Here is a 24,627-nt window from a genome sequence, read left to right on the forward strand (position 1 = left end):
GAAGCCAGATTCTTGGGGAAAAAACGCACGCAGATACAGCGACGTCTAAACATCCATATTTACCAGGATATTTTGCAATATCCAATTCCTCTAATCCAGGGAAAAAGAAGTAAACTCCAGCGAATTGTCATCTACTATCGGTATCTAATCCTGGGACCATTTCAAGCTATGCAAGTGGTTGTGGATGCTATTACTAGCCAACCTAAAACCGGACCATTACAAAGCTGTCTGTTACCGATCATGGCCTTGCAGTCAAGGCATTGCATACGTGGCAAACCTGCAATAAAATTGAAACAAAAACTCACCAAAATAAGCATAAAATGTGGTCCGGTCGATTAACTTTTTTTGGCTTTCCCCAACCACCAACCTTGTGGTTCATAAAGGTACTGTTCCAATTCCACACGCGCGCGGCGCGCAGAGAGAGAGAGAGAGAGAGAGAGAGAGAGAGAGAGGATGTAATCCAGACAAGGAAAGCCAAGGCAACAGCTCTAAATGTGCGGTTTCAAAAGTGAACAAATTGGAATTCCGAATGTGATCCTAGCAATACAGCCCTTCTCTTTTTTCATCACTGTTAGTTCTGCAATGAATTCCAGAGGGAATAAAGTCCGAAAAGTTCAATGACAGAGTACAAGCACAATCGAAAATAGTGGCAGAACACGCATTTCACACTATCCGCTCCAGCTCCCTTGCATAACTGAGTGTCTGATTGATTAGTTGCAGAGACGGTATCTCCTTGCAAGGTGCAGATTCTTTCGCCCTTTGGAAAATCACATACCCATTCTTTATCTCCCACTCAGGATGATCCTGCAAATTGCAGATCAAACTTTGTTTCTCAAGGAACCCTGGGAATGGACGCTAGACTCACTACATAAAATCGAACAAAGCTACAATGTTTGGTTAGATACCGTACAATCATCAACATCACACTGAGTTTTCTTTCAAGTATACAACCATGTTTATACAAACAAAGCTACCTTATAAGGTATACATCATCTATCACCTCTCCTAGGCATCGGGACTTCCTTTTTATTTTTGAACAAGTCGAAGGACACCTTTTTAAACCCTTAGTTACCCCTTACAATTATTGTGAGTCCTTTGCCTTCTTTACTACATCCTAAATTCCAAGCCACAACTCAAACTTGCATTCTGATTCGCCTTTCTTTTTTGCCCCTTTCATTTATGGGGAGCAAATTGATTACCCTCAAAATGTCACCCCTCCTTACAGCTCAACAGCTGAGCAGGCTGACATTGCCACAGCACTACCTTATGCAGACTGAATTTGTGCACCTTAAAGTTGTCAATAACCCAACAACAAATAAATTCTGATTTTCGATCTTCTGTAATTGGATACTTCTATACTGAGAAGCACAAATCATCTTGTCATATGGACACGGAGACAGATAGCACATAGAATGTGTACATTTAGCTTGTTCATTTTTCACTCTCGACAATGCCAATACTACATATTTGCTTATTGCAAAAGAGAAAGTGTCTTTCCCAACAAAATTTGAAGTTCTAAACTTTCAGAGTTGATACTACTAAAATAAAAAAGTAAACAGGACACTTTGATTAGTTTTTGTATACAGAGTGAAATTCCATATCAAACCCCACCCCAGCCTATCTCCAAAATAAAAATAAAATATTTTACACAATACTGCTCTTGGCTCGGAGGTGTAAACATGGTACTACAGTAAGAATGATTAGGCAACATATAAGCACTCAAATAGCAATAAGTTGAAGCAAACAAGCAAACCAAGAATAACATTTCATCATATGGTCAATAAAGCCCTTACGCCCTGTACAATCGAGTAGATCCAGCCACAGATGTAGTACGTTGATCAACAATACAGATGAACTAAGCAGCAGGAAGTTTACCTCCTTGATGTATTCAAAAAGTTCCTGGTCAGAAGAGAACAACAATATCCGTCGGGCATCATTAATTGATAGTGAATCATAAGCCTTTTCACTACATCCAGCTATTTCATCTCTGCAAGAAACAATGAACTTCTAAGCATGTAGTTACAACCTGCGACTGACCACTGGCAAAAATCTCAATCATGCACCTTCTTCCCATAACTAGCAAGTGCTATTATGGAACCCCTACCCCGAGGAATAAATGACTAAAATCAAATAAACTCCATAAAAAAGCAGCGATGTCTGTAACTTAGACTGATAGTTTTAACACTTATGCGAAAAAAGAAACACATCAACTCCTGTGCTATCAAAGGAGTTAGTGCAATGGGTTAGGTTGCGCAGTTTACCTGACTGTCTTTGCCAGCAGATCCATGAAATAAACGTAAGTTTCATGGGGTACAGTTTGTCTTGCACTCAATACACGGTTATAAGCCCCTTCCATGAACGATTGCTCCAATTCTACGGCATGCTTGATACAAAGATTCTCCAGTGCAGCGGCAGAAAGCAACTCCAATTCAGTGTGGAACTCTGCAATTCTATTCTGCACAAGGAGTCTCAGAAGGTTGAGACCTAAGATGGGATACTCCTGAGTGGATGGTGGAAGACGGCCACTGCTCCATCAAAGCAACAAAAAGTGAAGGGAAGGTTGTGAACATTAGTTTCCGAAATTCCAAAATGTTGACATGTAAATTAGGAGAATTGATGGCACAGACTTTGACAGTAGCAGGTCCTAGAACCAGATAGAGATCGACATAGTGTACTCCTGCCTCAATTGCCTTATATTTTTTGGGGGGATCAAATTCCCAGATATTTGGATCCCAAAATCCAAATTGAACATTGAGACCCCCCAACGCACAGACAAATCATCCAGTCCCATCAACCCTAGAATATGACACTAGAATTTCAAAAAAAATCACTATGGACAAATGGAGTTAACGAGGTAGGATGGTTTTACTTTGCATAAACCGCTACATGCATAGACAAATGGATGAGACATTCAAGACCACATATGCATGTTCTATAATGACATGCACAAACTTACTCTGTCAAGTCATGCAATTGTCGAGATAAGTTACTATGACCTGAGTACCACATGTACAGTATAGCTCTTTCTCCATGTCCACAGTCAAGATTAGCTAATTAAGTTATAATCTATTGGCAAGTACAAGTGAATAAACTTGAGATGGCATCTTGCACAGCTACTTATCTGACTGTCATTAAGTCATTTCCACAATCAAAACATGTAGCCTGATCAGAAAAATCATATGTTTTTTTAAATCGGCAAAAAAAAGATTTTCATAATCTTTGAAAAGATACAAAGATTAAACGGATCTCAGGCACACCAGCATAAGCCCCTGAGGAAAATCATATGTTTATCACTGATAACCAAGATCTTTCAACAATACCCAACAGGACCGACACAAAAACAAACATGAACATAATTCCAGCTTTGTTTTCTGATCTTGCATAAACTTTAGAGAAAGGAGCATCCCAACAAAATTTTCCCCAACAATATGGCTCCAATTCAATACACTTCAAACATCACAAAAAATAAATGTATGATCTCTTTTGTGCAGCCTTGACCGTGCAGTTCAAGAATTCTCTTTATCTTCTGCCACTCATTCTTGTCAACAAGTTAAAATATATGAACGTAATTCAGATGTTTGAAAGGACAAGACAGGAGACAGTTACCGTGCATCTGTATAGTAAGGTTTCAGCTGAAAGAAATCCCTCTCAAAGGCCTCCTGGTCCTCAATCTTCACACTCAAAACGACTGCATGCTCATATATATCCCCTAAAAATTGTTTTTGTCAGAGAATCAGTCGAACCAGCTTGGAGACGAAAGTAATTTGAGTGATTTGCCAATTTTGTGCATAGAGGATTCCAATTTCCTTATAATGTCATTGAGCGACTTTTAGACAAGCTATGATGAGATTGCAACATCAATCAAATCTAAGCATCGGTTAATTGTATAATAGAAAGGAATGACAAAAAAAGTAAGCAGCATCAGCTTGTCTAACATTTTGCGTCATACAATTCCCATGTTAGAGCATCCACCATGAAAAAGAAGACCTCCAAACCAAGTACTTCACAAACAAAGTTTTAAAAAATGGGTGAGAGAAGACGGATACATGATCACAACTGGTTCTTTTTATCTCTTTCTCCCGCTTCTCATACTAGCAGAACCACACATAGCACAAGAGGAGATGAATCTCATGAAACAATAAAATAAAATAACTTTATGGCCAACAACAATCAAAGGGGGAAAAATAAACACGATGTATCTGATAGATAGAGTCAACTAAGTTACTTGCTAATGTCAATTCATGAGTCGCGTCGGGCGTATCCTCAAACAATGGGGGAAGGCTTCTAAACTGTGTTAGCGAGACCTGCAAAATAAAAGAAGATAACTCAGACCATATAGCAATATCAGTAATGTAAACACAATACGCTTAAAAACAGTAGCTGTGGTAGTATCAGCTTGAAGTTCCTCCCGAATAAGAAAATAGAGATTTTCCCACATCAAAGGTCACCCTAATGAAATTCACAACTATAGTCATCTTACTCGCATGTTGTTTCTTCGTAGCCTAACAGTCTTTGACATATATCAGGGTTAGTCTTATAGATGTGCGGTAAAATGTTTCATTCAACTTTGTGGGTATCGGGTAGTCGCACAACACTCTCGAAGCACTCCGCCACTTCACATGTCCGACTTGTCTTTTCTGCGTCATATCCTCAATAATCTCTATATCCTTGCTAAAAATTGAGCCAATATACTTAAAATGCTGGCTTCTGATTTTGGACAGTCACTATTAACACAATTACACTGGCGCTTTGATTACCACTATACTTACACTCCATGCATTCTCAATTTTATGCTACTTTGGTATTAAGATAGGGTGCCACAGAGGCTAGATCAATCACAAAAACGAATTTGTTAATTGTGATTGGTGATTTGACTATCAACAAGACAAGTTAAGAATTTGGTCAAGGGAAATGAAGCCTCCTAGGGAGGTAACCCAAAAGGAGGTACAATGGGTCAAAATATGCAATACTTGATAGCAACACCTAATAGATTAAGAGAGACCATTATAGAGGCAAGAAACTTAGTACATCTTGGATCAAAAAATCCTGAATTTCTTCTCCAATTCAACCATAGAGGAACCAAAAACCACGCCTTCGGCCTTCCACAAGGACCACAACTAGAATATTACTTTTCAAGAAGTAACTTACTTTATCTTGTGAGTATAAAAGACATTATGACTTGGTCATTAGAACAATGCCATTGTTTACCAGCTGACAAAACACAGGACCCTCCGAATTCAGGCAATAGGTGAACAAAGATATCGAAACCCTTCGGATTTCAGTCTAAACATATATAATTGTTAATAGCTACAGTGTATAAATTCAATAGGTACCTCTAATCGAGACAACGTATATTATTTTGTTCCTCGAATATTCAAAACCTTTCAAATTTTGTAGCTAGTAGCCTTACTACTATGAATCACACTCTAGGCGACCAGTAGCCAACTACCAAGAACGACATTTTGGGGTCAGTAATCTAACTTCTTCCAAAATAATGCTTCGCAAAAATCACATACGTCAGCCATTAGTCTCATTAATTTACTAGGAACCATGTTTTCAGAAATACAATTTATTCCATCTACCAAGTAAGCAAAATCCTTTTCCTTTCCAATTGATGCAACATGTAATACTGGATCTACAAATAAATTTGATCCGATTCTTTCAATGAGGCAAGCCTCAATCGAAGCACCATATAATCGACCCAACGCTTGGTAACCAATAGCAAACTTCTAGGAACTACAGTTTAGCGTCACTAGTCTTATCAACCTACTAGAAACTACTTTTAAACTGATAACACGCAAAAAACCACATACGGACCATTAGTCTCATTACTTTACTAGGAACCACATTTCTCAAGGGACTTGCAATTTATTCGATCAACCAAGTAGACGTGATCCTTTTTCTTTCCAACCGATGCAACATGTAATTTTGGATCCATCATATGGATTGGATCATACTCTTTTAATGAGAGAACCTTCAATCGAAGCATCATATAATCGAGTCAACATATACTTTGGATGCGTTATCTAGATCTCATACAATTTCAATACCAAGGCAACTTATAAATGAGACATCATAAAATCGAGACAGATGCATATATTTCGGATCCTCCAATAGCATCAATACCTTTCAGAATTTGTAACAGCAGCCTTACTACAGGAATCAGATCCTTGGTTACCAGTAGCAAACGAACAAGGAACTGCGTTTTGCAGTCAGTAGTCACAGACTCACACTACACTACTAGTAACCAATTTTATTAAATTAATAACTCAAAAACACACATTTGGTGGCCATTAGTCACACACTAATAGGTACCATTGTTTTCCTTTCCTTTCCCTTTACAACATAGGCACTTATTTTCATCTACTAGTTTATACAGCTAAGCTTATTTACTTTCCCCCGCTGGAATAGAGGTCTTTTCACTACTAGAAGCACCAATGCACTGCACGAGTTCGTCTTGCATTGAAAAATCTGGAATTTCTTTCCCTACAACCAAATTAGGAGCCAAAAACCACGCCTATCACAACTATATCATTAGCAATGGTCACTGGAACAGCACCATTGTTTAGCAGTTGACACGGCATCATACAATCCAAATTTAAGAAACAGATCAAAAAATACGTCTAAAATTTTGTGACCGTGTACAAAAACAACAGGTACTGATTGAAATATCATCGATCCAATAAATACTTATTCAAAACAAAACTAGTCAACAAATTAGGGTTTCTGGAAAACACATGTCAAAAGAAAAGAGGTTAGGGTTTTGGAATAAGGTTAAAAGGTGGAGTGGATTTTGTTACCTTGAGCTGCGAGAGGAGTCTCTCACAGGTATCGAAATCGCTCCGAATGAAAGCGGCTTTGAATCGCTCGAACTGCTGCGACACCTCTGTGCGCTTCGGATCCATGCTCTCTCTCTCTCTCTGTAAAACTTAATTTTCTCTCTCCTGATTTCTGTATCTTATCGAACTCTTCTTCTTCGCAGACCGCAATTGTCTCTCGTTGCTTCGAAATTCCCTTCTTTCTTTGCAAGAAAAGAGAGACTGAGAGAGGGGTGTTAAATATTTGGACCTCGGTGCGGGTTGCCCTGGTTACCTGGGCCGGGATATAAAGTGGGCTTGGGCCCGGATAGCCTACCATTCTGCCCCTAATATTTTGAGTAATTTTCATATCATTTTTTAGGACAAAAAAAATTCAATTTTCACATCAATACCATTTCCAATTCTCTCTTCTTTCTTTCTTTTTTTTGTTATGGAAAAATGACGGCCAATGATGTGTTTTGATAATTAATACCCGTCAAGAATATGCTGAGAACATTTGTTAATGCTGAAAATATCCTTGGCGGGTATTAATTATCAAAACACGTCCCAAGCCGTCATTTTCCCTTCTTATTTTTTATGCTTTTACTTTAATTTAAGATGTTTCGAGTCAGCTTACGTGCACTTCAATTAATTTACAGGGATTGATTGTCCTTTCATTTTTGTCTTTCCCGCTTGAATAAGGAAATAAGGAAATCAATCCAATGTTTATATTCGATGAAACAAATGGGTACTTGCACTAATGGTTATTATAATTCATCTAACAAGAAAACCTTGTACACATTTATATATCTTGAACTTTTCGTTCCAGGATAAAATTCCCAGGTTAACTTTTGTTCCTAATTTTATGTCCTAAAAAATGCTCTACGCTCCCGCCCGTTCTCCATTCTCGCATGCGCTCACGTTCTCAATTTTTTCTCTTACAAATTTTAGTAGGTTGAGATTTGTTTCAAAAACACTTTCACTTTCACACCGAGCATGCGAAGTATGTGGCTTTGGGCCAGACTTTAGTTTTCTGTAGGGCTCAACTATTTTATGTCGACTTAAGATTTGTCATCCAGCCCAACCTCAAGCCCTAAACAGAGCTCAAGAGGAGGGAGGGAGAGAGAGAGAGAGAGAGAGAGAGCGAGCAATCCGGTGCTGTTTCGTCTCTCACTCCCGCCCTCACTTCTCCCTTCGACTCTTTGATTTTCACTCCAGCAGCCGTACCTTCTGCCTTCTTCCCGAAAAGGTCGAGCCTTTTAGAAAGAGCGAACTCCTCTCTGTTAGTCAATTTTCAAACCTCCAATTTTTCGGGCTCGTTCTTCCAATGGAGATTCCGTAGACAAGTGGACCCGCCAACCACTTTCGGATCCCCAGCGAGCGCCCACCTGACCACCGTTTTGAAGTCCGACATCTCCGAAGTCCGACCAATCCTGTATGTAATTGCTCCATTGATTGGATTCAAAGGAAAATCCGGTGCCTACTGCCTAAACAGACGAAATGAACTCTGCAAAGGAATTTAATTGGGTATAGATTAGTTGCTCGTATACTTTTGGATTGAGATGTTTTATGCGAACAATTTGTAGGGGCATGCAGAAGTTGTTAAAAGACTTGTTTAAATCAAAATAGCCTACTAATCATGTGCGAAATCGCATGATTAAACATAACTAGACGATTAAGTTTGATGTTCTAAGGCAATTAGAAGACAAGAAGAGCACGGAGAAGGTATGCACATGTTCAACTTACTGAACGAAGATACATAATCTTGTCAGCGATAGGAAGTTAGACGAGAAACCTGATTCAATTGATGGCCACATCAATTTGGTTTAATGTTCCGGCGAAAAGAGATCCCTTTTCCTTCGTATATAGCTAGTCTTCTGGGCTTCAGCAGGAATGTCGATCACTCTCTTGTGACTGATTACTATGGTTCTCTGAGGATTCATCAACACTGATAAATGTAATACATCTGAAGTCCTTAGCTGAAGGCTGCTGAAAAGATTTCATTGATATGTCAGATGACAATTTCAATATGCTGGCGACATGGGAAATTGGAAATGTGTGACAAAGGACAATAATGCTGAACATAGTCACAAGCCTTCTGGACCAAGAAGAACTGCCACTAACTGAAACAAACGCTAACCATTTGATTGCCCTTGCAAGGGGTGGTGGTATCGCTTCTTGTTCTTGCTTTTGGGTTTCTTTCCTAGTTTGTGAGATTACCTTGAAATAGTTCTTATGTTTCTATAATCATCATTGCCCATCCAAGTTGCACTTTTCTAAGGGCCTCAAATCTAGAGTCTGTTCAAATGTTGGTTAATTGCTAGAGATGAGTCGTCATGGAAGTGATAGAGTGATGAACATGCTTAGTGGAGAAAACTTTGTTAGAATTGACCATTCCAGAGCATGTTTGGTGCCAATTACAATCCTGTTATAACTTAGCCAAAAAAAAAAAAAAATTATTACAATCCGGTTATAGTTTTGTTCCTTTTCGTGAGCTGTCTTTGCGAATAATGATTTTAAATGTGAAATAGGAAATCTGCAACTTTGTGTATCTCAAAAAATGGAAAAACAACCATTATTAATTCTATGGAGTACTTGTTGTTTGCATCCATTCGATGACCTTGCACACACAGAACAATAGCCAAATGGATGTATTGTCATGAATTTGTGTTGATGTGTTGCTATCTTGAATGAATCAACATAACAAGCACCTGAACTGAGGGATATGCCAATGGTGCTCATTTTGCAGTTGCTTGTTGCCGGGCATGGATTTGTTCAACCCCATAAACAATCATCATCTAGATTTCGGTAGAGGCATATTCCGCTCGCCTACAGTATCTAGATTGCAGAAGAAAAACAAAGCAGGACACACTAACACATACCTAGATGGTATTTACATCCTCCTCCACCTATTTCACTGAACCCAAGTCCATGGCAGCTCTTAAGAAACACTGCAAGCAGACGATGAGGTAATTCAATTATGCAGTTTTAAAACTAGTTAGAGAAATTACTGAGGCAGGGACCTTTGATTTAGTTGTGTAGTTCAAAGAGGAAGATGGACTGGAAACCAGATTTTTTGGGTCTCATATATATTAGACCCTATTTTCTTGCTTGCTGTTGTGAGAAATCAACTTGCATTATAACATATCCGGTTTTCTGGCAGTAAGAAGACACTATGTTTGCAACTTCTTGAAGTCAGAGGTTCTCCTTTTGTGTTTAATGTACGAGAGACGAAATAAAGCGTTGCTAACAGGAGTTCCGGGATTGATCCTGGTAACCTTGAACAATTCCCCAAAATCTGGTAGGCCCACTTTTTCAAGTGCCATCATTGCTGTAATCTTTATCGAAGTACGAAATATCCTACATCCATTACAAGGGTTCATGGGGTGTAACCTTTGATATAGCACTCATCATAAACTAATTGTTTTTTGACTTTTGTCAACCATAATCTACCCATAAAGTGCTACATTGTTGGCCTGTCCCAATGATATTCATGTGCCTAAAGCTGGTCTAGATAGGATCTTACACATCATAAGATAACGGTAGTCTCAGTGTCAATTTTTTGTCTTAAAAAATTCTACAGCTGCCAATTTCCGAGGATTAATTAGGAATGAAAGTGGAAGCACTTTCTTTTTTCCTTTCTGTGAAGAACTTTATTCAGTTAAAACAAATGAGAAAGATTGAAGTGAAGCATTGGCAACCGTATCTTGAGAATCTGATTCAGTGGTGCAGTTTGAGGTCTTACCCCACCCCCACTTCCAGAGAGAGAGAAATAAAGGTAGGAAATTCCCACACGAAATCTATCTATTTATACTTAATATAAAAAGGTAAGTTGCACCAATTAGGATCACGAAATAAACACTAAAATCGGTATGGTGCAGAAAAGTGAACTAGGGTCTAGAAATAATGCACACCAAAGTATGTTAACCTTGTTTAATTCTAGTCCTGGTCATAATCAAGTGACAATACTTAGTCATGAACAACCAATTGTGCAAGGGGTCTAACAACACATGTCCAGAAACCCAACCACCACAACGTCAACACAAGAACGAGTTCCATAATGCGAAGGAAACAAACAGCTCCTAGGAAATCTTATACCAGAAAAGATATAATCAATCATTACTTCGTTGAAAATTGATCCTCCAACCTCGTATTTGAGAGTGGGCCTCAGTGCACCACTGACGATGGCATAGTGTATGAGTAATTCGTTATCCAGAGAATCAATCAATATAGGTGACCACCTTTAGCGCATTAGAGTCGTTAGAAAGTTAAGCTTACATCTAAGACCATTGGCTTTGTATTCCAAATTTTGCTTAGTGGGCTTAAGTACTGCATTTTTTTGGTTGAAATTCTAGAATGAACAAGGACACCTATAAATCAGAAAACTGTCAAATGTGAACCTACCTTGCCATTCTCCTGATATTTACTAAATTGAGACCTTCAAGTAACCTAACTGAAAGATCATTAGCTTCTCAAAAGGTGAGTTCGATAGAGACAAATTTGCAAATATATGGTTTGCTTCGGCAAACAGAGTACCAAACCCATAATCTTAAAGTTCTTTTAACCAACCAAGCTGTCAAAGTCAGATTGCTTGGCATTTAAAGAATGCCCATTTTAGTTCATGCTTAAAAGATAAAGACAAATGTGCTTAGTGCTTGGTGTTGGGGCCTAAGATCTTAGTGGGAAGTCATGAGGCTTGTCCCCATCATGGAAAAAGAGAGAAAAAGTCATCATGTGTTGTTTGATCGGTTCATGTTAAAAGCTCTTAATAGTACACATATTTCAATTATCGGCCTTGCTATTGTCAGCCCACTGGACTGACGATAAACATACTAAAAGACAAGAAAAATACGTATTTCTGTGCACTTTTTACATCATTTAATACATATTCACACACCTACTATCATAAGCCCATTGGGCTGATTTTAGAATTTTCCTTCAATTATTAATGCACTTTTTCCCAAAATCGTTAATAGTCATCTCTCTCTCTCTCTCTCTCTCTCTCTCTCTCCAACAGTTTAGAAGATAAGTTATCTTTTCTCCACATATAAAATCAACGAGGCCTCTGTAAGAAGCAAGTTTTTTGAAGGGGTGCTGATTAAATAGTAATGAGTAATCCTCAAGTTCCAAGCCCTCCTCACTTGTACCCTGTATCACTTCAAATTAAGCTTTACCAAGCTTTTATATTCTCAATACCGATTCTCTTCTCCATAATTCTTTTTCTCTTGTTTTACTTGTTCTATCTCAAGAGGAGGGCTACCCCTGTTTCCTCCCCACAACCACCACTCCCGAGAACCTCACTTGACGCCCCCTTGGCCTCTTCAGTAAGACCTCTCTCTCTCTCTCTCTCTCACACACACACACACATGTTTATCAGTCAGTCCAGTCAAGTATGCAGAGTTGCATATAAGCTTGTTTGATTTGATCTAACTGTACTCTTTCTTTGCTTTGTTTGTGTCTAGAGTGTGATTGGTTTGAAGGGTAACAACAAACAGAAGCTGCCCGTAATCTTGTTCGATGAAGATATAAGGACAAGAGAACCGATGTAAGTTTTTTCGAAATTACCTGATAAGCTGGTAAAGACAATACATTCTCCGGTGTATCCACAATTCCGCACTAAAAACATCATATGTACGTTCAGGATGTACCATCTGAAAAGATAATATGAACTATAATGCCACCCGAGAAACAACACAAGAGATCTTATGAAATAATTGGTAAAATCTCGAATTCCTCTATTTGCTTTATTTTTCTTCAATTTCTTAGATGTAAAAAGGAACTAGAAAAAACCCAAGCATACCCAAGCGTAATATGCCCTGAAATTCAACATAAAATATTTACATACGCACACTCGTAATCACCATATCCTTTTTTCTTTTTGTGCTTTGGGAAAACGTAGTTTCCATATCGACACAAGTAGTGAAAAGGAAATAAGGTGAATTGCACACAAGACATCGCACCCGATACAAAAGTGACTCATCCACCATGCAAACGGCTTGGTCTCACCATGAAATGACATGGTGGAAGGGCTGTACATTTATCACCTTAGTTCTCGCTTCTCAATCATCCCATTGTATTATGTTTAACTTTTGAGTTTTTTTTTTTGCTCGACATGTTTAACTTTGAGTTACAATACCCAATTTAATAAGATGGGATTCAGTGCATCGTGTGTTCTATTTACCGTGACTAAACCTCATTAAATATCTAAAATGTTGCAGGTGTTGTGTTTGTTTGGGAGAATTTGAGTTGAAAGAGGAGCTGAACCAGATCCCGACATGTAAACACGTGTTCCACATCGATTGCATACGCTTCTGGGTCCATTCAAACCCAACTTGTCCACTATGTAGATGCTTCATTGGACTACCCACCAATAGAGCACATGCTCCTGTTGGACCCGACCCAATCAGGCAAGGTAACTGGGACTCCGACCCGAACCCACAGATGGTTTATCAGGAGCAATTACAAGAACAACAAACGGGTAGACTTGATGCAGATGTGGGTAATGATTCAAGAATACATGATCAAATGGAAGGATCGTCCAGTTCTATTCGTATTGAATCAACTTGCATGGAGAATGAGATGGGTACTTGTTCACATCAAGATTATGTAGTTGTTACTATTCATACACACAACAGTTGAACGTCTACACCAAGCTTATTTTGGAACGGAAAAGAATAAGATTCAGTCCAAGGGTTATAGGAGAAGGGTAAGCTTTTACAAATCGTAGCGATGAGACTCGAACCCTGGCATATAGGGGATTGATTTACCCAAAGGACCAGTATTCATAGCGACCCACGGGGATTAGCACAATGCTTATCGAATCCCCATTTGTAGTGGGATTAAAAATCTTGTGCTCCCTCACTTGCCAATTTCAAAATTGGCGAACGGCGACCCAATATATTGCTTGCTTTTGTACGTATCTCTGATAAACCTTCTTCCCAGTAGTGAGATACATTAGTACGAGTGTTGTATGAAATGAGGCTTTTTTCTCGAAAGAGTAATAATGCTATAAAGACACATTGTATCTATAGTATTCAATGCAGAGTGAGGTGGAATGTTGTGGTCCTTTCATTTCAAACTACATAAGTACCTCCTGTCGGAGCTTATAATTTCTGAAACATCACTCGCTACATCGTTTCGTTACATGGATATGGAGATGGAAATTATCGTTTTAAACTTCTGCTATTTTGGAAAATATGCATAAACGGAAGTCGAAAGAAGCCATGCCGTTGTTATTCAGCTTAAACACTTGAATAATAATGCATACAGAGACTAGTTTCTTTCTTATTCTTTGAAAAGAAAAGTGGAATAGCAGTAATAATTATCCCCACAGGCACCAACCTTCATATATGTGGTGTGTGAGAAGCTGCTGTGTATAAAGCCCAAGCAAGAAATGTGGAAATGAGGGTAGTCTTCGTAGGCATTCTCCCTTTATCAGTCCTCAAAACCATGGCTTCATAAATTGGCCAGCAATTGACCACCACAAAACCAGCTAGAAAAATCTGGACAAACAACCCATCGAAATCTCCTCCCCTGAAAACTCTAACCAACCCTCCGAAAAACGCGATTAGATTGACTATTGCCGCGGTTGACAGTGGCACAAACATGGGGGATTCGACTCCAAACTCAAAGGTCCCCTGATCGTACCTCTTGCTCTGTTCGCCGTCTAGCACTTTGCTCGTGAGGTTGAACCCGTGTGTGGCAATGCCTAAGCACTTGGTTAAGAATTCAATCAATCCGAAAAGGTAAGATGTGACTCCCCGTAGCATCCACATCCTTTGATCGCTCCACCACCTTCGGAATGTCCCTTCGCATAAAATGAAGTCAAGACAATCTTGTGCGTAGGCCCCAAGAAATAGAAATGCATACAAGAAAAACCAAGTATCCGATACCTGTAACATAAAAATTTCCACTTTGATCAAGACATACATTTATATGCGAAGTCTTGTAGTTTCAGTTCATCGACAAAGAGTATACAGACATTAATTTGCAAGGTACGATAGTAAAAGGTCAACTTGCCAAGCATGAGAATAAAGGTTTGCATTCGAGAGGTGCAAACCATAATAAGAAAGAACGTAGATAACTCCCTTTTAATTAATTCATAGAAAAATGGACAGGGAGGACTCAAGAAAGAAGCCCATCATCACATGAATAAAAATAGGTTTGTCTCACCAAAAATTATGCTGAAAATGAGTGAAGCATTTGATAATAATTGGACAAAAATGTAGTAGTCTCAATCACTGTCTATTGAAAAGTTTTCAATTTAGTCGGGTTTGGATCGACTTTCAAATCGCACAACCGTGCCCTTTCAATGTGTTCTAGCTTTACGATAACCAAATAGATGAGGGCACTGGAGTGACATACCTTTGGGAAAATGGAGACTCCATTGAGGAGAGCCAGCTGAGGGAGGAAGGCATAAATGGTGAGTGGAATGGACCAAATGGGCCAAAAAGCAGAGTGTGCATAGCAATGACCCATTATTGGGCCCATAGCCCGGACACCAAACGTTACTGGACTGTATTTGGAGAAGGCCACCTCAAGAAGGCCGACGGACCATCGCTTGTTTTGATTTAGGACATCGTTGAGGTTGATCGGTACATCCCCTAAAAATGCAGGCCTATTGGGATGGCAAAACACGGACCGCCATCCCTCACACTGCAGCCGGTAACCCGTATAGTAGTCCTCAACTAAAGACCCATATCTGAAGCCCACCTGCAACATTTGGGCCCAATCAAGGTTTCAATACCACTATATAGTGATTTTGAGCAAGTTATTATGAATATGATTTGAAACAATATGGCAATAACCCCTTACATATGACTAGCTTACCTTGGAACCCCAATTGCTCTGGTCCTCGTACTTGCAATCTGCTACATGGTGTGCCATAGCCAATATTGATTGAGCCTGAATGGGCTCTTTTACAACATGGTCGGGCCTCAACTCAGGTACTTCGGGTGACACGAAGGACGAGGGACCTCCGAAGAAAACTCGGCGAGAGAAAAAGCATCCAGTCCCAACATAATTGGGGCCTGCCAGACCGTCCATTCCCATTGGATTAATTAGGAATAAACCTTTAAACTCAGAAGCATAGATATCGTTCTTATTAAGTCCATGGAAGCGCTGCGGAAATTGAATGTATCCTACTTTCGAGCGAATTGTGGCGTCGGAGAAGTAACATAGTACACGATGAGGTGTTTGGGGATCGTTTGAGTACATGTCGCAATCCAGAGTCAGGATTATAGGTGCATTAGTCATGACGGCTGATACTCGAAGCTTCAAAACATGACATTCAAAAGCACATGTAAAAATCTAACATTAGCTTCGAAACATGGCATTCAAAAGCACATGAAAAAATCTAACATTAACATAGCACATGGACTCCACAAACTATGCAAGTGCGCTATATTTTATTTGATACAAAATAAAGTATACTTGATTTTTCACATGAGCTCATTTAGCTTACCAGGGCATTAAGAGCACCGCCCTTAAAGTGATGTGGCGAGTTTCTGCTTTTCTGTCGGGAAACATAGATAAGATTGGGCATTGATTCGCCTGTGATGTCTTTGTCTTTACCTACCTCCGATAGAACCTGTTTGGCAGAGTTGCAGGGAGTGTAGATAAATTGAGGAATAGAGGAAAGATCCTAGGAAGAAATGTTGGGAAAAATTTGGACCTTTTTTCCTACTATTGCAAATGGAGCCAAGAAGAACAAGTGACCGTGGTCACGCCAACAATTTTTTATAAAAATTATGTAGGACCACCACCAATATATTTAATGCATAAAAATTGAATTACAACTTTTTAATATTAGGAAATTTTGAGCTATGAAGCATTAGTACTCTAATGGTTCTTGTGTGTCCGGATCAGATTTATTTACAACTTGTGGTTTAAAACGATTGCTGAGACCTATTTTGTAAAAGATACTTGTAAGTAACTTTGAGAGTTGTAGACTACACCACTCTTAATTAGGCTATCCCTGTCCCTAGCTATGAAATCATAATTAAATCTGTTAATTTGCTGGAATGGAGTGGACAAATAGGATTGGAGTAGTAAACTAAACCTGGATAACGGTGGGATGATCATGACGGGTAAAGCCTCGAGTCCATTTGTTAAAAGCTTGGCGTTCTTGTTCGTTACTGATGTAGTCATCGGTAACCTTTCCTGAATTGACCACGTTCTCCACCCGTCCCTTCATGCTTTCGTACATCACCTGTAACCCAATTGATGCAGCATAAACGATTCCTACGGTCGTATCAATGTTTTGCCATAGTAGTACATGCATGTGGGCGGGCCAGAGGTCTTTTCATTCCATCTAATGGGCTGCCTTGCAAAGTTTGTTTCAATTTACTACAACCAAGAGTACTTTTACAACGATTATCTAAGTCGCTCACTCACAGGGTTCACCGGTAGATTATCCGTACAAATATCAAATTAATTGAATGTCATTCGATATTGGGTGCTGAGAACGTCGTGTATGTATCGATCGTTAATTTTTTCCTTCGACTGTGTGGCTACCGCGCGACAATCAATCACCCATGACATGGATGATCTCCTCAACTAACCTTCCGAGATAAACGTACAACTAAAAGGATTGAGCACAATCCCAATTTTGGGAGAAATTTTTCAGTGCCGGGTGGGCATGGCCACGTGGTGCCCTTGCACGCATCTCGACCATCCGAACGTGATTTGAATAGCCCAGATTTGTTTGGGTTTGAGGAGGTGTTTCGGTAATTTTGCACTAAAAAATTACCCAAACAAATCTGGGCACCACGGGGCCGTGGCCGTTGCCGTGCCCACCCGGCACTGAAAATTTCTCCAATTTTGGACTATTGAGAAGAATCTCAGTCAAAATTTACATATGCATATACAGACAGGAACATATATAGAATAATAGCTAGAAACAATAAACCCCCTACTGATTATAACGGAGATATGGCAAGTAAAGCCACAACAGCTACTCGTAAGAGTCAAGACTATGGACCAAAATTGATGAGGATAGAAAGCAGCACTTGGAAGACCTTATTTCTGAGTCTAAATTGGGACCCCAGGAGGCCACCATCGTTTGTGCAGTTGAACGATCTCATCTCATATAAGCCAATTGACAATTTGCACAAGGTGACTCGTGATGTATCGTTTTATTGTATTGATTGTATACTCGAAAACAAAATTGGCAACGACTGAAAATGAAGGGGCAATCAAGTTTTTGGTCAGGCAGCGAAGACTAAGGACTTACTGTATTTCTTTAAGTATCAAGTTCGAAACCTTCTACGTTCTATCAACTTAGAGGCCTTTGCCTTGTTTTCAGAAAACTTACCGCTAATTGACAGTGAAATTGGATCCCCAAAAATTATTTGTGGTGCACATATATATAAGCTAACCCAAGTAGATCCTAAGTTATAGGTTTCAGGGTTTTTTGGCTAAATAATCCAAATGGATTATTTTTCATCCTTATTCAAAAAAATTCGCATTTTTGTTTTGTTTTTTTGTGAATTAATGCTTTGTCATGACGAGAAAAATCTAAAAAGTAAAAAATTAACATCGGAACTCAGTTTTCTTGAATAAAAACAAAAAACAATCCGTTTGATTGAAAAAAATGCATTCTTTTTAATTAATGGCTAGCTGCAGCTTTTCCTTTTCGTTCGAACGAAAAGCTTGGTTGAGGTCATATAAAAGTTTATTGATTTATTTTTGTCTTTATTCAAAAAAAAATTGGTTTCAATGTTAATTTTTTACTTTTTAGATTCTTCTCATTGTGACAAGACAATAATTCCCAAAAAATTAACAAAAAAATAGTAAATATAAAATAATAATAAAAACAAAAAAATAATTTAAAAGTTTTTTAAAAAATAGTAGGGATAATAAGTGAAGAGAGATAGAGAGAAAAATGTTAAAAATAGGAGGAATCTAAGGGAAATTTTTTGAAAAATTCTTTTTAAGTTGCAAAGAAAACAAAACATAGCCAAAAAAAGCCCGAATTCCTTTATAAAACTAGCATGAAGGGGGCCCTCTGCACACTTCGAATCCCACCTTCTGGGATATGTTATTTAGCTGCGTTCTTTTTAACTTTAAGTTAGCTTATTTCTTCGTTTTGTACTATATTTTATTCTGTCTTTTCTAAGTTTTTGTTAGAATTGTGTTATAATTTTCGGATTAATCATCCGTCTCGACGAAAAGAATCTAATAAGTACAAAACTATGATCGAAAACAAAAAAAAAAAAGTTTACTAAAGACAGAAAAAGTATCATAACAGCTGTTTTATTTGTCTAAAGTGCCGTTTTATTTAAATTTTTTCAACATCGGTCTACATTTTTATATTTCTCCGATTCGTCCTGTCGAGAAAAACGATTAATCCCAAAAATTACGACGAAAAGCTAAATAAAAAGTTAAGAAAAATAAAAAATACAGAAATAAGTTTCGTACTTATAAGTTTTTAAAAAAAAAAAGAAGCCATAAATATAGTATATGGGAAAAATATAACTTTTCAATATCAATAATTACACAACCATGAAACACAATTCCTCTGTAAAATGGTCCCTCGTTATTTATTTGTACAGATCAATGTAACGACTACGCAATTTGAAACTTTTTTTTTTATTTTTTTGTTGGGGGGGGGGGGGGGGGTGTTTGGTGTTGGTGTTGGTGTTGGTGGGGTGGGGTGGTGGGGAGTACGCAATTTGAAGGGTTAACTAGAAGGTCATAAATAAAGAGTGCTGATTTAGTAACTTTTAGCATTATGAATCAAAATCCAGACGTCTTCAATTTCTTGGGCTCATCATTCCTCAACAACCCTAATTGTCATGTTTAATGACTTCGTTCAAAACATCTGCCACGATAGCGGAGTGCTGTCCTTTAATCAGCTCTTTAATCCGGATTCAATGATGTGTTGTCATTGACTTTACAATTCTATCGTTTGACTTGTTTGCGTTTTAGTTTATCGCAAACCTTTTGAGGATTATCATATGAGTTTTGCTAGAAAATGCCTAGTAGGCATCTATAAGAAGACAAAAATTATATACTTTTTTTCATTTCTTCACCCTGTCTCAGAGGTCTGACACGGGTCCACTCCTACTATGACGAAAATACTCCCGCTTGGGCAAAAAATATTTGAACCTATTTTATTTTTGGGTTTTGCTAGAAAATGCCTAGTGGGCATTCATAAAAAGACAAAAATTATATACTTTTTTTCATCTCTTCACCCTGTATCAGGGGTCTGACACGGGTCCACTCCTACTATGACGAAAATACCCCCGCTTGGGCAAAAAATATTCGAACCTATTTTATTTTTTCTTTATTTAATTAATACTAATGTTTATACGTTGTATCTTTTATTTATTTGTTTATTTAAAATTATTAGTGTTCCAATTTTCAATCCGGTTGAATTGGTGGAAGGATCTTGTTTTTTTTATCATTTTATCTTTAATGGTCATTATGAAATTTTGAACTCGTAGAATCAAATATCTCTTAGGATTAATTAACGAGAGCGCTAAAGTCAAAATTTAATTATGGTCATTTAGAATAAAATGATTAGGAAACTAAAATCTTTCCACTGGTTCAACGGATTGAAATTTGGAACACTTAATTTTTTAACTATATTTTTAAATATATAAACTGTCATTTAAATATAGTTAAAAAATTAAGTGTTCTAAATTTCAATCCGTTTGAATAAGTGGAAAGATTTTAGTTTCCTAATCATTTTATCCTAAATGGCCATAATTAAATTTTGACTTTAGCGCTCTCGTTGATTAGCCCCAAGAGATATTTGATTTTACGAGTTCAAAATTTCATAATAACTATTAAAGCTAAAATGATAAAAAAAAACAAGATCTTTCCACCAATTCAACCGGATTGAAAATTAAAACACTAAAATAATTTTAAATAAATAAAAAATAAAAATGATACAGCCTATAAACATTAGTATTAATTAAATAAAGAAAAAAATAAAATAGGTTCGGATACTTTTTGCCCAAGCCCAAGCGAGCGTATTTCTGTCATAGTAGAAGTGGACCCGTGTCAAACCCCTGACACGGAGTGAAGAGATGGAAAAAAGTATATAATTTTTATCCTCTTGTGGATGCCCACCGGGCATTTTTTAGCAAAATCCTTATAATATATACACGTAACCGAAGATTATTGTCGAATAATTCCTTTGGACAAATATGCATATTCTTTCTTTCGGAAAGAAGATGGTGGGGTCGAACCGTGGAAAGGAACTCCAATAATTCATACTCCAGCAGTAGATTTTTTTTTTTCAAACGTGGTAGGTCCCTTGCTGCTGGCTGCTGCCAGAGACATCAGAAAATTGGAGGCGGGGGGCTGCTGCCCCATTGGGCAGTAGCGTGCTGCTGTTCCGGGTTTTCGGGCCCATTCCTGTCTCGCTCTGATGATCGAAAACGTTCACTTTGTAGAGCTCGTCAAGTAGAATAACAATTTAAAAAATCAGCTTAATTGGATATCATTAAGTACCTGATCGGAGCCCATATAACTCTCGGTCCATGGGTTACAGTGGATTTGATCCAGTGTTTCGGATCCATTTTTTTTAAGATAAAAAGGTTCCGATCAGGTACTTAATGATATCCAATTAAGCTGATTTTTTGCATAGATATTCTACTCGATGAACTCTATAAAGTGAACGTTTCCGATTATCGGAACGAGACTGAAATGGACTCGAAAACCCGGGACAGCAGCACGTTGCTGCCCCTTGGGGCAGCAACCCCCCGCCTTCCAGAAAATTACCCCTCCAGTTCTATTCTAATTAGATAAAAAAAACTAGTTATATCTTTAAATTGATAATAAATTTTGTATTCAATATAAATCTTATTTGTTAAATTTTGATTTGTTTTATAATATAATATTTTTAAAATCACCTAAAATGTAATAAATTATAAAATATAATTAATTAAAAAATAACATAAACTTTTAAAGTGACAATTAAATTAGGACGGAGACAGTAGCTGTCTATTGGCCCATAACTATGTCCATCATCTAACTTGTCCTTTTCTTTTTTCTTGGGGCCATAAATTTTTTCTCTTGTCTATGTGACCCATCAGTTGACGGGGCCTGTGCTGATGTGTAAGATTTTTTTTTTGAAAAAGGATGTCGTAATATATTGGACAATTTTGTTGTAAGACTAGAATAATACTGTTATGTTTCCTTCTTATAGATATTTTATCTTATATTTGCAAATTAATACTGTATCTAGCAAAACTTAAGACCTAGTTCGTTGTGGGATTTGAAATTTCGGATTCTCTCTTTACTTTTTACTTCTATCTTCAATCACTATTTATATTTTTCTCTTTATCATCATTATTTTTATTTTCAATAATTATTCTATTTCTCTCTACACTTATTACCTACAAATTTAAATTTAAAATCCCAAAACAAGCAGGCTTTAAAAGATTGAAACATGCATATATATCATTTTAGCCAAGAAACATGAACGGAAGGAAAACAAGTCTTGAGTATTTGTATATTTGGGCGTGTCTTTTATTCAATAATGTACCTGATGGCTCTAAGAATATTTGTTATCAAGTTGTCAGCTAGCTACTGATTGGGTGTTGAAAGATCCAAGTCTGCTAGCGGACACATGGAGGGGCACATGGGGCCTGGTCCAGTGAAAATATTTGAATCCTAAAACTAACACAGCTTGGTTTAACAAGCAACAATGCTTTGAATAACCAATAAGTTTGACAAAATAAATATTATTCAAACAGTAATAAATAATGCAACGGTGATCTGTCTTTGGGTTTATCAAATGTTACACTATTAACTGTTATGGTAATTCTCAGTAACTGATAGAACTAATCGATAAGAATTCACAATTAAGTAAGTTTAATTTATGACCTTTGAGTATCCAATTCCAATCTCAATTATAAATACTTATAAATTATCTTATTCCAATTTACTAATCACTTATAGAAGTATGCAGATAACTTCGTCAACATGATGACTAGCCAGAATCCGGACTTGGATTTGGCCCCGATCATAAAATAAATAATGTGTCCGCCACCGATCCCCTTCATTTGCTAATTTGCTTCTCAGTTAAAAACATGTTAAACGAATTTCTACAGTAGCATTACTAGTTAAAAGTAAAAAGGAAAACATACACACACTCAAAAACTAGTTCTCAGTGCGTTATTTTATCACCTAACTTCGTTTCAAAATGATATTCCTCCTATAAAAAAGACATGCAATTTTTGAATAAAAAAAAAAGCACTTTTGTATGTGATTTTTTGAGTTTCTTCGTATCAAATTAAAGACAAACGATTGATTTTTTAATTTGGTGCAAAAAAATTCAAATATATATATATAGTATTTTTTTCCCCGAAAATTTCACGTCCTTCAATCTCTCGTCTATAAAATGGGACCGAGGGAGTGAGATAGATACTCCCTCCGTTTCATAATATTTGTCCGGTCCGCAAAACAAGAACGTAAAAATAATACAATTTTTGCAAAAAAAATTAGAAATTTTTTTAACAATTTACTAGATGTCGATAAGTTCTTTTAATTTATAAAAAAATATTGAATTTTTTCTTAAAAGAAAAGCATTATTTTTTAGTCCCCTTTTGCAGACCGGATAAATAATTTCGGACGGAGGGAGTATTACGCCAACTCAATCTGTGATTGAATCATATTAGAGAAACATTACGTGAGTAAAAGCAAATATAAGACTAATATTAATACCTTCATTTGCTTTGATTCATTGGACTGCGGGTAATTCGATCCGAAATAAGCCTCGGGACATCTCTCCACTACTTTGTTCCTCCGGCAAAAGGGCAACCAGTGGCTCCCGAACTTGGCAGCCTCCACGAAAGCAAACAGGGTCAAATCCGACCCGCCGTCGTCCGACACGTAAACAGACAGCTTCTCCGCCGGGTAGTCGTACGCCATCACAGACAAAGCAGTGTTCACCACGCTCACCGGTGGCTCCTTGTGAGGATCCGCCGTGCATATGAACACGTCCATGGCCGGGAAATCCTCCTCCCTCGTCAGTTTCCGGAGGTTTTCCGGGAAGACGCGGCGGTGGGCCGGCCTCATGCGGAAGCTCTGGGTGGTGGACCACATGAAGCCGAAGACGAAGTCGGCGAACAGAAAGGTGAGGGAGAGAGAGAAGGAGAGGAAGGTGGTGGAGTTGAGGGCTGTGAGTGCATGGTGATAGAGAAGAGCGAGGACTGCGCACGTGTAGACGGTCGCGAACACACGGTTCGTGACCGTTGCACGTGAGAAGGTGAGCGTGTGGAGAAGGGGCTTGGCTGTGGCAGCTGCGGCGGTAGCCTCCATTTTTATGCTGCTGCTGCTGTGTCGCCGAGGTGACGCCGGGTTACCGTGTCTGTATTTATAAGCCCGTTTGGAAGTGTTTCACACGGGCGGAACAGATAATATCGCAACACATGTGCAGGCTTTATATTGAATATTTTTAAAAATACTTTGGTAAAAGTAAAAAAAATTCACTTTTTCGAATCCTATGATCAAGACAAATTAATAATTCACAAAAATTTAACACAAAACTAACAAATGAGATTTTTTTTAATAAGAACAAAACTCTCAAAAAAAAAACCTAAAAAATTTAGCAGGACTTAGCCTAGTTTAATATACGAATTGGGGATAGTGCTGTGCAGTGATGTACGTAGCAGGATACTGAGCACTTTCAAGCCATCGGATTGTACATCCGACGACTCAGATTTCATCTTAGCAATAAACGGCTCTCGATAGTTGATTGCCGAGATGAGATTCAAGCTGTCGGATGTACAATTCAACGGCTCAAAAGTGCGCAACACGATACTATGCACCTCACATACAATCCCATTTATCATATGCATCATATGATGATCAC

At 37.9% G+C, this 24,627-nt stretch overlaps 3 protein-coding genes across 4 annotated transcripts; 1 reads left to right on the plus strand and 2 right to left on the minus strand.

Annotated features, from left to right (window-relative positions):
* Nucleotides 1-456: 456 nt before the first annotated feature.
* LOC131333168 (26S proteasome non-ATPase regulatory subunit 8 homolog A) lies at nucleotides 457-7,059 on the minus strand. Its single transcript, XM_058367537.1, has 6 exons — nucleotides 6,801-7,059; nucleotides 4,226-4,304; nucleotides 3,607-3,709; nucleotides 2,262-2,525; nucleotides 1,876-1,987; nucleotides 457-804 (listed from the first exon to the last, which is right to left on the minus strand). Exons 1-6 carry the CDS (start codon nucleotides 6,903-6,905, stop codon nucleotides 664-666), a joined length of 804 nt encoding a protein of 267 aa, XP_058223520.1. The 5' UTR covers nucleotides 6,906-7,059; the 3' UTR covers nucleotides 457-663.
* Nucleotides 7,060-11,776: 4,717 nt separating this feature from the next.
* Nucleotides 11,777-13,823, plus strand: LOC131332887 (probable E3 ubiquitin-protein ligase RHA4A). The gene is made up of 3 exons (XM_058367197.1): nucleotides 11,777-12,121; nucleotides 12,260-12,342; nucleotides 13,016-13,823. Exons 1-3 carry the CDS (start codon nucleotides 11,906-11,908, stop codon nucleotides 13,434-13,436), a joined length of 720 nt encoding a protein of 239 aa, XP_058223180.1. The 5' UTR covers nucleotides 11,777-11,905; the 3' UTR covers nucleotides 13,437-13,823.
* A 19-nt stretch (nucleotides 13,824-13,842) lies between these two features.
* On the minus strand, nucleotides 13,843-24,175 carry LOC131332885 (cellulose synthase-like protein G3). Of its 2 annotated transcripts, XM_058367195.1 has the most exons (6): nucleotides 23,478-24,175; nucleotides 16,858-17,007; nucleotides 16,261-16,386; nucleotides 15,627-16,070; nucleotides 15,162-15,509; nucleotides 13,843-14,689 (listed from the first exon to the last, which is right to left on the minus strand). In XM_058367195.1, exons 1-6 carry the CDS (start codon nucleotides 24,072-24,074, stop codon nucleotides 14,141-14,143), a joined length of 2,214 nt encoding a protein of 737 aa, XP_058223178.1. In that variant the 5' UTR covers nucleotides 24,075-24,175; the 3' UTR covers nucleotides 13,843-14,140. The 2 variants fall into 2 exon arrangements, with proteins under 2 accessions (XP_058223178.1, XP_058223179.1); XM_058367196.1 differs by lacking the exon at nucleotides 16,261-16,386.
* Between the last annotated feature and the right edge of the window lie 452 nt (nucleotides 24,176-24,627).

Source organism: Rhododendron vialii, chromosome 7a (genome assembly GCF_030253575.1).
Source record: "Rhododendron vialii isolate Sample 1 chromosome 7a, ASM3025357v1".
NCBI lineage: Eukaryota > Viridiplantae > Streptophyta > Magnoliopsida > Ericales > Ericaceae > Rhododendron > Rhododendron vialii.

What these genes read in the sequence shown, in the direction of transcription:
- LOC131332885 (XM_058367195.1), bottom strand. Translation starts at nt 24,074, where the DNA reads ATGGAGGCTACCGCCGCAGCTGCCACAGCCAAGCCCCTTCTCCACACG. An exon ending in GCGGTGCTCTTAATGCCCTG is followed by an intron (nt 16,071 to 16,260) that starts GTAAGCTAAATG and finishes CATGTTTTGAAG; the next exon opens with CTTCGAGTATCAGCCGTCAT. An exon ending in AGAGCAATTGGGGTTCCAAG is followed by an intron (nt 15,510 to 15,626) that starts GTAAGCTAGTCA and finishes CAAATGTTGCAG; the next exon opens with GTGGGCTTCAGATATGGGTC.
- LOC131332887 (XM_058367197.1), top strand. Translation starts at nt 11,906, where the DNA reads ATGAGTAATCCTCAAGTTCCAAGCCCTCCTCACTTGTACCCTGTATCA. An exon ending in ACGCCCCCTTGGCCTCTTCA is followed by an intron (nt 12,122 to 12,259) that starts GTAAGACCTCTC and finishes GTTTGTGTCTAG; the next exon opens with AGTGTGATTGGTTTGAAGGG. An exon ending in ATAAGGACAAGAGAACCGAT is followed by an intron (nt 12,343 to 13,015) that starts GTAAGTTTTTTC and finishes AAAATGTTGCAG; the next exon opens with GTGTTGTGTTTGTTTGGGAG.
- LOC131333168 (XM_058367537.1), bottom strand. Translation starts at nt 6,905, where the DNA reads ATGGATCCGAAGCGCACAGAGGTGTCGCAGCAGTTCGAGCGATTCAAA. An exon ending in CCTTACTATACAGATGCACG is followed by an intron (nt 2,526 to 3,606) that starts GTAACTGTCTCC and finishes TTGATGGAGCAG; the next exon opens with TGGCCGTCTTCCACCATCCA. An exon ending in TTTTTGAATACATCAAGGAG is followed by an intron (nt 805 to 1,875) that starts GTAAACTTCCTG and finishes TGCAATTTGCAG; the next exon opens with GATCATCCTGAGTGGGAGAT.